Source organism: Fukomys damarensis, unplaced genomic scaffold (assembly GCF_012274545.1).
Source record: "Fukomys damarensis isolate Sample0158 unplaced genomic scaffold, DMR_v1.0_HiC HiC_scaffold_9, whole genome shotgun sequence".
Lineage (NCBI taxonomy): Eukaryota > Metazoa > Chordata > Mammalia > Rodentia > Bathyergidae > Fukomys > Fukomys damarensis.
Window position 1 is genome coordinate 7,847,040 of NW_022900921.1, and position 12,949 is coordinate 7,859,988.

At 37.7% G+C, this 12,949-nt stretch overlaps 1 protein-coding gene across 5 annotated transcripts in view; it reads right to left on the minus strand.

The window, feature by feature from the left end:
- Window positions 1-810: 810 nt before the first annotated feature.
- Fam114a2 (family with sequence similarity 114 member A2) overlaps window positions 811-12,949 on the minus strand; it is a 37,908-nt gene continuing 25,769 nt past the window's right edge. For all 5 annotated transcript variants that reach the window (XM_010639684.1, XM_010639686.2, XM_010639687.1 and 2 more), the window contains 5 exons: window positions 9,530-9,652; window positions 8,844-8,983; window positions 7,412-7,484; window positions 3,870-3,923; window positions 811-1,970 (listed from right to left, as the gene is read on the minus strand). In XM_010639684.1, the coding sequence (XP_010637986.1) occupies window positions 1,836-1,970; window positions 3,870-3,923; window positions 7,412-7,484; window positions 8,844-8,983; window positions 9,530-9,652 (525 nt within the window). In that variant the 3' untranslated portion in view covers window positions 811-1,835. The remainder of the gene's footprint in view (window positions 1,971-3,869; window positions 3,924-7,411; window positions 7,485-8,843; window positions 8,984-9,529; window positions 9,653-12,949) is intronic.

The following is a 12,949-nucleotide window of genomic DNA, read 5'->3' on the forward strand; positions in this document are numbered from 1 at the left end:
CTACATTATTATGTGAATGATTCAGATTTAAACAGGCTTTATGAGATTTACTGGTAAGAAGTTCTGTGACAAACCATGTTTATTTCGGTTTACAAATGTGCTTTAAAAAGTCAACCATATAGCCGCATTCATAGTCAGGAAAATGACTTCTGCTTTGGAAGTAGTTTAAAGGCACAGCAATGGCCAATGTGCACAGAAAGACAATGTGGGGGCTGATCAGCAGAAACAGGTGATGATGTCTTCCAATTTACAAAGGTAGGTCAGTTAGAAGCGTCACTGGTGGGAAAGGGCAACACTGATTTGCTATGGTGACGTGATCACAAGAGACTTCCTGCGCTGTGACATCAAAGATATATGCCAAGAGCACATTTTGATTTCTTTTCACAATTTCCTCATGAATTGACTAGGGAAAAGAACAGTTAGGATGGGTCTTGGGATCTGGCTGATAATGACCGAGGATGGGGCTTCAAGTAAAACAGGGAGAAGTGAGCCGACTGATGCTGACAGGCAAGCATTTGGATATAGTTTTCAAAACCCCCTGTAAACTCACCAGAGGGCTCGATGGCATACTCACTAAGAGGTTTGTTCTTAGAACTTCCTCATTTCTCAGCGCTTCATTTTTAAGCCTTTTATGAAAATGCAAAGCATGTTAAATTAAAATACAATAAAAGATTTTAATTCTTGATATCTGTGAAATAACACACTTAAGTGGGTACATTGGATTATATTTTCAGAATTTTAGAAGATAGGGGCAGAGCTCTCAAGTTACTTCAATCATTAACAACCGCAAAGTTGAAAAACTTTTTAAAAAAATAGTGAACACCAAAATAGCTTTTAGTTATTGAAGAGAACATGAAAAGCTTAAGATCTGGAGGTTTCTAAGAGGTGGTTTTAAAAGCATGTTAAATAATACACTAAAACAAAAAAGAACAAGGAAAAAAAAGGTATTTCAGAGGTTAAATCCTGTTATAAATAAACATCATTTCTATAAGTGTATGATTGGCTTCAATAATACTCAAATAATAAAAGCCCATGAATAAAAGGACTTCAGCACTCCTCTTGAATTCGCTATCAAAGAATTTATCCTGCATATGGGCTTTGCAAACAACAACAAAAGCAACCTGAAGCGACTTGGAATATCTACAAACGTGAAACTATTTCTCTAAATCACATTTAATGGCCTTGAGTCCAGGTGAGTAAGAGCTGGCTACAACCTGAAGCTTGTCATCCCGGGGTGGGAGTTATCTGAAGCCAAGGGAGCTTTGCTATATAGGTCATGTGGCTACAAGCATAATATTCTGGAATGTTCTCCTCAATCCAAATACCTACTCACAGTTAAAGACAGGACAAAATTTCTTGAGCATTTCCAAAAATTCACATATAATAGGTAATCACTTCAGAGTTTATATATGCTCCGTTTCCATAAAGCCATAGACTTTACTCTAGAAAGAAGCACATACATGACTTTAATAAACCAAGCATGTTGTGAAAGTTTAGAACACTGAATTAAGTTGTTCTTCACTTGCTTAACAACCAGTTTTACCCATTAGCTGTAAATTATATCCATAACAAAATTATGCGTGTTCTGCAATATATCAAAGACAAATATGCTTGCCTGAGGGCCCCACTAGTCTTTGTTGAAGCTACTATTCTGGGACTTTCCACAAATATCTATTTCTAAATAATTTATTAACTATAACAACTGGGAAGAATTATATGAGCATGTGAATACTTCAGCCAAGTGAAGAAATAAACTTGTACTTTAAACCTGTCATCCTGCCTTTCTAAATGGCCATCTCTTGGCCACCATAAATCCCAGGTGAAATCTCTGTCCTTCAATGTTCTGACAAAGGCTGCTGGACTCGTAGTTCATGTGCAGGTGACTGAGTCTTGTTCTCAATGAGGGAGATCTCCAACACGGGCAGGAGGAGCTGAAAGGCATCTTGGACATAGGAAGCACTGTTTGATGCCTGGCAGGAGTGTAAAAACAAGAAAAAAAAGTCAGTCTCACAGAAAGAAAATACACTAGAGGAAAACAAAAGAACTGATTAATATTTGAAACCCAACTAAATCTGGAGCTTGCCAAATAAACACAGACCTGAGTAATGCAGTAAACTATTACAGGGAAGAAAAGGATCTAGCTCGTAAGATGACACAACAGCATCTCTCAGCATTTTTTTCCAACTTGCCCATCAGAAATGATAGCTGTTCTTTGCAATCCTGCTCACACTCAGCATTCAAAGCTTATTTATTCTCTGACCGAGGGTGTAGATTCTATCAAAGCACCGTAGCCAATTACCGAAAAAGGCTTCAGAAAGGTATGAATCCTGCACCCAGAGGACTTCCAACCCATTAAAACAGCTCTTCTTCCACAATCTCAACGCAATCGATGTAGACGAGACAGCTGCTTACAAACAGTAACAAGCAACACTGCTTTCAGAGATGAAGCAGTCCAGATACACTTCTATCACAGGGACAACAGACGTATTTATGAGAAGTGTTACAGAGTCATTGCGCCCAGCATTTGCCAGACTTCATTTATATCTGACAAGCTCTCACCTTTGATGATAACAACAGTTTATTAACTTAAGATAAAAACATATAATCTCAAGGGAAAGAATGATTCAAATCTGTAAGCAAGAATAATTCACTAAAAACAGTACTAGGAAAGCGATATCAAGGGAAATGACCTTTTTGGATTTGTCAGTGGCTAGTGCTCCTATTTAAAATTCAGTGTGACATTTGATAACTCATCTTCTAGCCAAAAGAAACCTTGGAGATCATTTAGCTCAACCTATTTTGTGCTTGAAAACAGTAAGAATACCAGTAAGGACAAACTCCTAAAGTAGAAGGATACAGCAATCAACAGGACTGGGCCCGTTCTTTGCAAAGTTCTTTCAAGTCTACCACTTCCCACCTGCTAAATAATGAACTTGTATTTTTTAAAAAATTATTTAAACAATCAAAAGAGTTCCCCTGACTAGTCCAAGAAAACTGTGCAGCTAAAGAATTAAATGTATTTCTTTAATGGTAATTCGAAAATAATGTAAAACCAGAGAAGCAATAGTCCAGTAGTTAAATTTTTTTCAATTCATATTTAAAACAGTCAAATGTATCTTATCTCTCTAGAGATATGCTTTAAACATATTACAGTCTATGTTGCTGTCTGTTCAATTAATTTACAAGACAAATTTCTTACACCACACAATCCAGAAACCACCACAGATGCAAGCAATATAACCAAGTAGGCGACCTCTCACACCTCCTCTCCAAGGGACTTAATCCATTCTCCTTAAATCTAACAGACTGAGGAGAATTACGTACACAAGGCATCTTTCTGACAAAATGTATAATCTCAAGGATAAGTGTTTCAAAACGTAAGCCTTCTGACAAGGAAATAACAAAAAGTGATTTGTTTTCTAATACTCTACATAAACCTTAGTCCTTTAGGAAGCAGGGCTTGCCTGTTTGTAATTTTCAGTCCTTCATGCTCACCAGCTGGTCTCCAGAAAGTATCATTACTGAGAAGTGTCCATTAAGGAAGTTGTTAAGGAATAGAGACTAAGCAAAGACAGCCTAGGGCAGTGCTGGCAAACCTATACACCCGAGCTGCAAAGCACTTCTGTGTCACTGAAAGCTCTAAGAGGTTTGTCATCATTGGCCTCATGCTTCTTCCATTCCACTTTACTCAACAGCTTCAACTTGAGGCCTTGCAATTAACGATCAGAGAATATACATCAAATACACACTGTTTTGGTTATATTTGCACCAACATGACTAAACTACAAATCTGGAAGGTGGGGAGTCAAAAACTAAAGATTTCAGAGTTAATTAAAAGGGTTAAAGACTTAAAAACAATTACCACCTACCTCTAAAAATATTGCAGTGATTAATGGGTTAAGGGTGTCTGCCTTTTCTTTGACCTAGAAAAAAGGAAATGGTGTTGTGTTGGTAGAGCATTAAAAAAAGATGGTAGAATATAATTGCATTTTGAAACACACATACACATGAATATAGGCATAGGATGCCTACTGAGAGCACAAAATGTCTCCTCTAGGATATGAAAAAATGTTTATCATTCTGTGCTACCCAAACTGAGAGCGTACTACTTTACAGGTTTTTACTGACTTTTTTAAATATCTTCATTTTGGAAAAGAGAATAGAAGTATATCTTACCACCAACGTTCTAAAAGCTTTAAAACAAAACATATAGATATGGAACATGTATTCAAACAACTCAATGGTTTTTAAGACAGGACATGTGGAGAAGTCTCATTTCATGCAAAGAAACAGTACAAATTGATTCTCACGTGTGTCAGCACTTTCTACTTGACTCAACAGCTAAAGTATCTTTATGGCACACACAAAAAAAGTGTGCCTTATAAGATGAATTTCAGGAAACAAAGGAGGTCTATTAAAGAAAATAATAAGATGCAGGAGAAGTGGGAAGGGTACAGGACAAAAAATAAAGGAAAAGAAAAAAATATGAGAAAAGGAAAAAATGGAATCAAAGTGTAAATAGGGGAGGCTGGAGGGGATGAAGGGAGGGCAGGGGAACAGGGAAAAAATGAGAACCCAGATCCCTCACATAAAGGTACAAGATCCCAATAATGAATGTAACTATACTGTACACTTACAAAGTATCAATAAACTCAATAAAAAGAGAAAAATATTAAGAGAAAAAAGAGAAGCTAGATCACAGGATTCTCCCATACAGCAATAACGTAAACTCAAATTTAAAGCATTATATTTAGGCAATAGTTTCACAACAAATTTAGGGCCCCACAGTAACTCTGCAGCCCCACTTACACGAATACATTTAATCTACAGTTATTTTCATTTGCTTGTTAAAAAGCCTTTGATTTATCCTAATTCATCACTGACTTCTCAATCATCTTCCATAATTCACACAACTTCAGCACATGTTTATTGAGTCCAATTTTTTAAAAAATTTTAGTTAATTGTAGCTCTCTGTAATTGGCTCTCAATGGCCAGTAACTATACAATATAAATGTCACCACTATCTAAGAAGCTACTCTTTAAAAAGCATGCTCAAAACTTGGGGTTTTTATTTTATTAAGATCTATATACCCATTACAGGTCTTACAAGAAGCATACTGAAGACTTCATAAAAAAAAGAACAAAGAGGTGTTGTGAAAATCAGACATACATAAACTGATTCTAAAAGTCATATGGAAATACCTGGGGATACAAATGGTCAAAGCATCTTTTATAAAAAGGAGACAAAAGATGAAGAACTCACATTATTTTATTTGAAACTTACTACAAAGCAAAAGTAGTTAACACAATATGGAACTTATATAAGGACACAAAATATAAATCAATAGAATGTAAAGGAGAGGGCAAAAATAAACCATGTAATGATGGTCAATTTTTATGTATGTATGTATGTATGTATGTATGTATTTATTTATTTATTTATTTATTTATTGCTTGCTTGCTACTGGGATTGAACTCGGGACCTTGCACTTACAAGCCAGGTGGCAGAACCACTGGGCTAAATCCCCAGCCCTGTTCAATTCATCTTTGACAAAAGGGCTAAAACAATTCAATAAAGGAAAGAAAAGTCTTTTTAATAACAAGTTCTGGGACAAGAAGGTATCTACAAGCAAAGAAATGAAAATTCCCTCATACTCAAGAATTAACTCAAAATGGATTACAGATACACAGAAATAAATCTTTATGATCATAATTAGGCAATGATTTCTTAAATATAATACCAAACACAAGTAATGAAGAAAACGTGTTAAGCTCAATTTTGTCAAGATTTTAAAATATTCTTGCAAAGAAAACATCAAAGTGAAACAACAAGCAATGGCTATACCAAATCATGTGCATGCCACAAACAGTGCTACCTCAGTTCATGAACTTAATTCTATAATATACATGCTTATGCTGGCAATTTGGTTGCAACCAGAATCATGATACAAATTCGGGGACCAAAATGGAAAGAATTAAATTCATGAACCAGATGTCATGGTATCTGACAAGTAGTTTGTATCCAGAAAAGATAAAGTACACCTACAATTTATCCATACAGGAAGAGACAGCCTAATTTTAGAAGTGAGCCAGAGGGGCATGGTAGCATGGGGACAGTAGTCCCAGCTCCTTGGGTGGCTGACAAAAGAGGGAGAGCTTGAGCCCAAGAGTTCAGGGCCAGCCTGGGACATTAGTAAGACTTCAACTCTAAAAAGACAGAAAGAAAAAAAAAAAAGGATAAAGGACTTGAAAAGATATTTCTCTGAAGCTACACAGATCTCCAACAAGAACATGAAAATATGTTCCATATCACTAGTCATTAAAGAGACACAAACCAAAGCCACAATGATGTATCACTTTTTATTCAATAAAACAGCTAAAATTAAAAACAGATAATAACAAGGGTTGCTGAGGATGTGGAAAAACTGCAACTCTCATACACTGCTGGTGAGAATGTGAAACTAAGCCGCCACTTGGGAGAGCAATCTGGCAGTTACTCAGTGCACCCCAGCAATTTCACTGTTACCTACCTACTCAAGAGAAATGGGTATTTACATAAAAACTCAAAAGTGGTACCTTGGTTCATGAACTTAATTTGGCCTTCAATTTTGGAAAAGATGGTCACCTAATGCAGAGTTTGCAAACAAAAACAAAATTTTGCCAAATGCTTCTGTTTGGGAACTAAACTGCTTGCAAACAAAAGCACTCGTGAACTGAGAATCCACTGTATATGCATGTTTACAACATTATTCATTTCGGTTAAGTAGAAACAGTCTAAACAGCTATCAACTGAAGGACAAGTAAATAAAATGTGGTCCACAGCCATAAAATGAAGTACTATTCAGTAACAAAAATGCAATATGAATACAAGGAAAAACACGAATAAACCTCAAAAACATTACGCTACATGAATATATTACACACATTAACCCCCTCTCCACATGAAACTGGGAAAGAGGATAGAGAAGGGGGAGAGGGTGGCCTGAGGAGGTTAGTGATCAAATGTGTAGGTACAAACAGAGTGAAAAAAGTCCATAATGCTAAGTAAATGAAACCTGACGCACAATACCACATATTCCACTACATAAAATAAGCATTATTTCCTAGGACCGGGGGAATATGGAGGAAACAGGGAGTGAATGCTAATGCGTAAGGAGGAGATGATGAAACTGTACTTGTCTGCAGACACACTAAATACCACTAACCTGTACACTGGACGTAGGTGACTTTTACCATATATAAACTATGGCTCAATAAAGCTGCTTTAAAAGTCAGAACAGGGCTGGGAATTCAGCTCAGCAGTGTTGCTGCCTGCCTTGCAAGCACCAGGACCTGAGTTCAATTTCAGGTACCAAAAAAACTTTTTTAAAAGTCAGAACAGACACTGGCCCATATGAAGCATGAGTCTTACCCCAGCAATTGTCAGACAGGTGGTGAACTCTTTAGATAGAGAGGACAACTCTTTACACAACACAATCGTCACCCTGGAAAAGAAGGGAGAAAAGTCAGGAGGGTTTTTTCGTCCTTTTTCTCTTTCTTTTTAAAAAATAAGACATACTTAACAACTCTCAGAGGAAAACAAATCACTTCTGGTAATAAACACGATAGGAGAAAGCTTTGAAAGGTATGAATACATCCATTAGCTTGCTGATAAAAACAAATAAAATAAAAGCACTCGTGAACCGAGAATCCACTGTATATGCATGTTTACAACATTATACGTATTCATGTGTTCATTTACTCAGCAAATAGGAAAGGAAAGTCCTCTATGTGTCAGGCACTACACTGAGCACTGGGAATGTATAAACACGCCACTTCCCACTCCTCATGAATCTCACCGGCTCAAGGGGACAGGGCAAACAAGTACCCCCAACACACACAAGTGTGCATATACACATATAAACACACACCTATATGTAAATGTGTGCGCGCTAGGTGGTGAGAACAGCTAAATAAAGAGGAATAAAGGACTGAACAATGGGGGAGGCGCTATTTTAGAGGACTTGATGAAGGAAGGTGGGACGTGAGGGAAGACTTGCATTCAGTAAGAGGACGAGGCAGCCTAGGAGAGCATTCCAAGTGGCAGCAACAGCTACTTCCCATGGGAAGGGTCGGGGAGCTTTGGGCTGTGCGTCTCACCCTTCAGGGCGTTAAAGTTGACACCTGGCGCCCCTTAAGGGCTGCCGCAAAGGGCAAAGGGATGAGGATGCTGCCGCTGAGGAGGAGCCTGGGGACTCCGATGGCTCCTCCTGCTTCTAACACTCCGGGCACTCATCTGGTCCCAAGGAAAATTCTCTTTTAAATCGGGTCTATTTAGAAACTGCTTTTCCTCTCTCTTGTGATTATTTACATTCTGTTTTGAATATTTTTGCTCAAAATTAGAAATATTTTCAGAAAAAGGAATGGGTGTATAACTTATACCTATGTCTAAATCCTGGGCAGACTACTTAACTTTTCTGAATCTATGTTTCCTCTCTTTTAAATATGGACTAATCACATGCGGGGTTTGTAAAACTTAGAAATACACATGAAAATCATGTAGCATGATGCCCGACATATAACTAGTATACATTCAGAAACTAGTAACTATTATAAAGAAATGAGATTCTTAGAATTCTTTTTTGTTTTTACCTAGATCAAATTCCATTCCTATTAAGACTAACAATATGTTAAGAAATAGTTTCCAGAGCATCAGTTAATAAAAAACGCTGAGTTTATACTGTAGACTCACAAGAACACAGTAAGACAAAACAAAACAAAAAAATACCCCAAATGAATAAATCTTTAATGTGCATGTCTGGGATGTCAACAGCATCCTGCTGAAGAGATAGCACTACACTTACTGAGACAGAGTCTGGCTCCTTTCTATGGCTGTTATATCCTGCTTCTGGCCGTGGAGAACCAATGCTGCCGTTTTGTGAAACAGTTCAATGGAGCAGGCAGTGAATTCAGCTAGGGTCCGGATTGCAAATGCATGGATATCCTGGATGAGAAAAAAACAAAACAAAACATTAGGGTCTTCTTCTAATCTATGTGAAAATGACACATCCTTGCTTCTCTTACACTGAAAAATTCAGTATTTTAAAAGTAGAAGAGACTAACAGCGAATGGTAAATAAACATTGTCTTCCTCCATAGCAGGAATATGATTTTACAGATGGGCTCATCAACACAAACACAGTAGCTCTCCTACATTTAAATGTGACTGTTTAACTAAATTCTGGGCCAAAAGCTTTAAACAAAAAGTGCCTGGTGGCAGCTTCTGGGAACCTTCCTCACAACACAACACACATGCACGTTTTTTCTTCACTCTTCCTTTACATTTGGAATTGAGATGCTACAATCTTGGATCACAAAGCTCAAATTATAAACAGTAGTGAAACAAAGTAAAAGCTCACTGGGTCCTCTATAGCAATATCCACATCTCAAAGTTCTGAGGGAGAGAGGAAGTGGGGAGGGGGAGGGGGAACGAAGGGAGGGAGAGAGGGAGGAGGAGAGAAGGAAAGAGGGGCGGTGCTTGTTTTGCTTACCTCTATTGAATTTTTACAGACTTCCTCAGCAGTTTCCGCCTCCGGCTGTTTTTCTCCTTCCTTCTTCTCTGCTACTGTGTTTGTCGGAATTGCTTTGACCCATTCATAAGCAGTATTTCTTGTCTAAATGTAGAAAGATTATTGTCTACAATGACTGAATTCAGTTCACCAAGATGACTGCACAGGATTACACTAGCATCCTGGCAGCTGGTGCTCTTGTTCTCACTACAATATACCATCTAACTTTTCAGTCCTTATCTAGGTAAGAACTCTTGGCAACACTTCACACTGCTATCCACTCGTTCCTTTTTGAACATTTCTAATTATTTGGCTTTTTAAAAAACCTAAGGTATACTTTCCAAAGGTACGAATTCAAGAAATGTTTACCTTTGCATATGCCTGTGAAACTGCAAACCAGATCAAGATTCAGAACACTGTATCAGTTCTGGAAGATCCCCTCATGGGTTCCTTCTTATCCAATCCTGTTCTTGTCCAACTTAGTGTACACAAATGTCAGTTCTGTTTATCCACGAGATGCCTATATCAGTTTTTCATTCTTACTTATTGCTGTGTAATACGCCATGCTCCACAGAGACCACAATTTACCTGTTCTCTTGATAACGAACCTCTGGGTTGTTTATAGTGTTCTTTGCTTCTGTATCACTATTATCATCTGGTTCTCCACCCAACTTTAGGATCATTCCTCTTTTTATAAGAAAATAAAATTTCAAACCAAGTAAGAGAATAACAATAGTTTACACACTGTGTATTGTGATCTTCGAAGTTGTTACTCTGAGTACAAATCTCTCACGTGTTAATCAGACCTGGCCAGTCTTTAAACCCAGTGTTTTCTGGAGTTCCCACCTCTCGTCTCTCTATATTTAACACCTACTCCTTCTCCTTGAACACCTCCATCCTGCAGCAGTGCTTGTTAACGGTCCCTAGCTGCGGCTGTCATAGACCCTTATACACCCACATGCCTGCTGCACATGTGATCTAGATATACTGCAGACATCTCACAGTCAACATGTAAAGAGCTGGAATGGTTTCCTCTTCCTACCATGCACCAGTTACCTGAAGTGAAATATAAGAAGCATTTTAGACTTTTTCTTTCTTCAATTAATCACCAAGAATGGCCTGATTTTACACAAATATCTCTTCATTCCCCAACCTCACCCTACCCATCTTTTTCTCTCTATTACCATCACTTGAGTCCACAGTGGATTTCAACTATTCTCCCTGCTTCTGATCTAGCTCATCTTAAATTTATTTTCTTCGGGCCACAATGCTACCAATGAGCTTACCAGAGCCTGGAGCTAACCTTTCCCCTTCCCACTGACAGTTCCTCATCAATGAGGTCACGCTCCCTCACATCATCTTAACAAGTCCCCACGACCTATACCCTTACTACTTTTTCAACCTCATCTCTTAGCACTTTCCTCTCTATGATATGATAATGACCTGTATCTCTGCCTATTCTTTCTACCCACCACCCAACACAGTCTCCTCCAAGTAACTTTCAAAGGCCTTTCAGTAGAGTAGCCTCCTACACAACCCTTCTATCAATTTCTGGATTCCTCTGGGTAACCCTAAATCTAGTACTTAACCAGAATACCCTTAAAGTAACCATGCAGCAGTTTTCTCACAAACTATGTATTATAGGACAGCTCTCAAGTGTCTGGCTTGGCTTTGCAACCAGTGCCCGGTACACTGTGAAAGAACTACTGTTCTTACCTACATCACATCCCTGTTTCCTTTCTTTTTGTAGCAAGTTCTCAGTTTATATGGTTGGGGTACAAGAACTTATATACCAAGGTTTCAATACTTGTCAAGCGATTCCAATTTAGCTGCTAAGAATATTGGTCCCCCTGTCCTCACAATGAATGGTTCACAGATAAAAACGTGACCAAATCAGGTCAACAGACCCCCAACCCCATGACCTCAGGTAAAATTAGTGGAAAAGGAAAGCCCTATTTCTGCTGGAGTTACTCAACTGGAAAAAAAAAATCAACCTGAAGCTGCCAAAGGTCATCTTACCATCATGTGGAAAATATTCCTTAAGAATGAAGCCAAAACAAAAACTAAAGAAAAGCCAAGGGACAGACAGGTATGAGTTCCTAGGTAGAAAGCTATTGCCAAAAGCCAGTCCCGCCTCTCGATTTTTTTTTTGTTTCTTTGCCTATGGAATTCTCTCGGCTTTTCGTTTGCCAGTTTGATCTCAGTTTTTGTCACCTGCAAATGAGAGAACCCTGGTTTCTCAGGAAATGTTTACTGCCATTAAATAAAGGCATCCACTTGATTAACTTCATATAGAGAAAAAACAGTCTGTTTGGAGCTATAACCAGGAATCCATAAAAATCCTTGGGAGTTATACTAACTCAAAGAACCATAGGTGTGTATATATTAGAGTCATCTTTAAGGACCCTTAGTAGGGCCACACTTAAGACTAAAATATGACTGAGCTAAAGTAGATCCTAAGTAACTAGGCATTCATTTCACACAGGGTCCTTTCCCACAGGACATCACACAAAACCCTTCAAAAATAATTTGGCTCCAATCTAAACCTTCCCATTACTTGAGCCATTAACTTCTCAAGTCCAAAAAGCCAAAGAAAATCTATGACTTACAAGCAAGAAAAGTCAGATGTTGAGCAAACTCTGAGATATCTAGCAAGACCACAGCATAGATTATTGGCACCTATTTATTCATTCATTTATTATACGTATTGCATACTGTGCTACATACTGTGCTTCATTTAGGAATGAATGATACAAACTAAGCGTCTGCTCTTCTTTATTATTGTGAGGAATGCCAATTAATGAGTAAGGAAATAAACAAAAACACACTTGAAGAAAATAAAATGGAGTAACAGAGTATAGAACTGGACCCATGGAGAGAGGCTCAACTTTGGGTGATCAGGTATATCTCACAGGAATAAAATCTGAGCTGAACTCTAAGAGTAATAAGGAATTGGCACACAAATATATAGGCAAAGACAGCAGATCTATAAAGAATTCAGCTTGGTATATTTGAGGAAAAGAACAAAGACTAGCATGAGAAGAATAAAGAGGATGGAGGAATATGAAAGTAGATAAGGTCAGAGTGGTGAGTTTTACAGAGGAAAATAGTGACAGATCCAGCTAGAATCTTATCAAATGATTGAAGGCCCAAACAGTATGTAAAATTGTTTGTAGTTCCTTCATAGAAATAAAATGAGAAAAAAATAGGGATTAATTTATCCGTAATTTAAAGAAAATGGCAAAAAGGCCACATAAAAGAAAAAGAATAAATTTAATATACTGAAAGATTTTTAGTACGCATAGTATATACCCAAAATGATCTGTCTTATAATACACTAGGTGAAGTCATCATGAACTGCTGTGCCAACTCAGATAATTTATTATTATTAACTATCTGCCT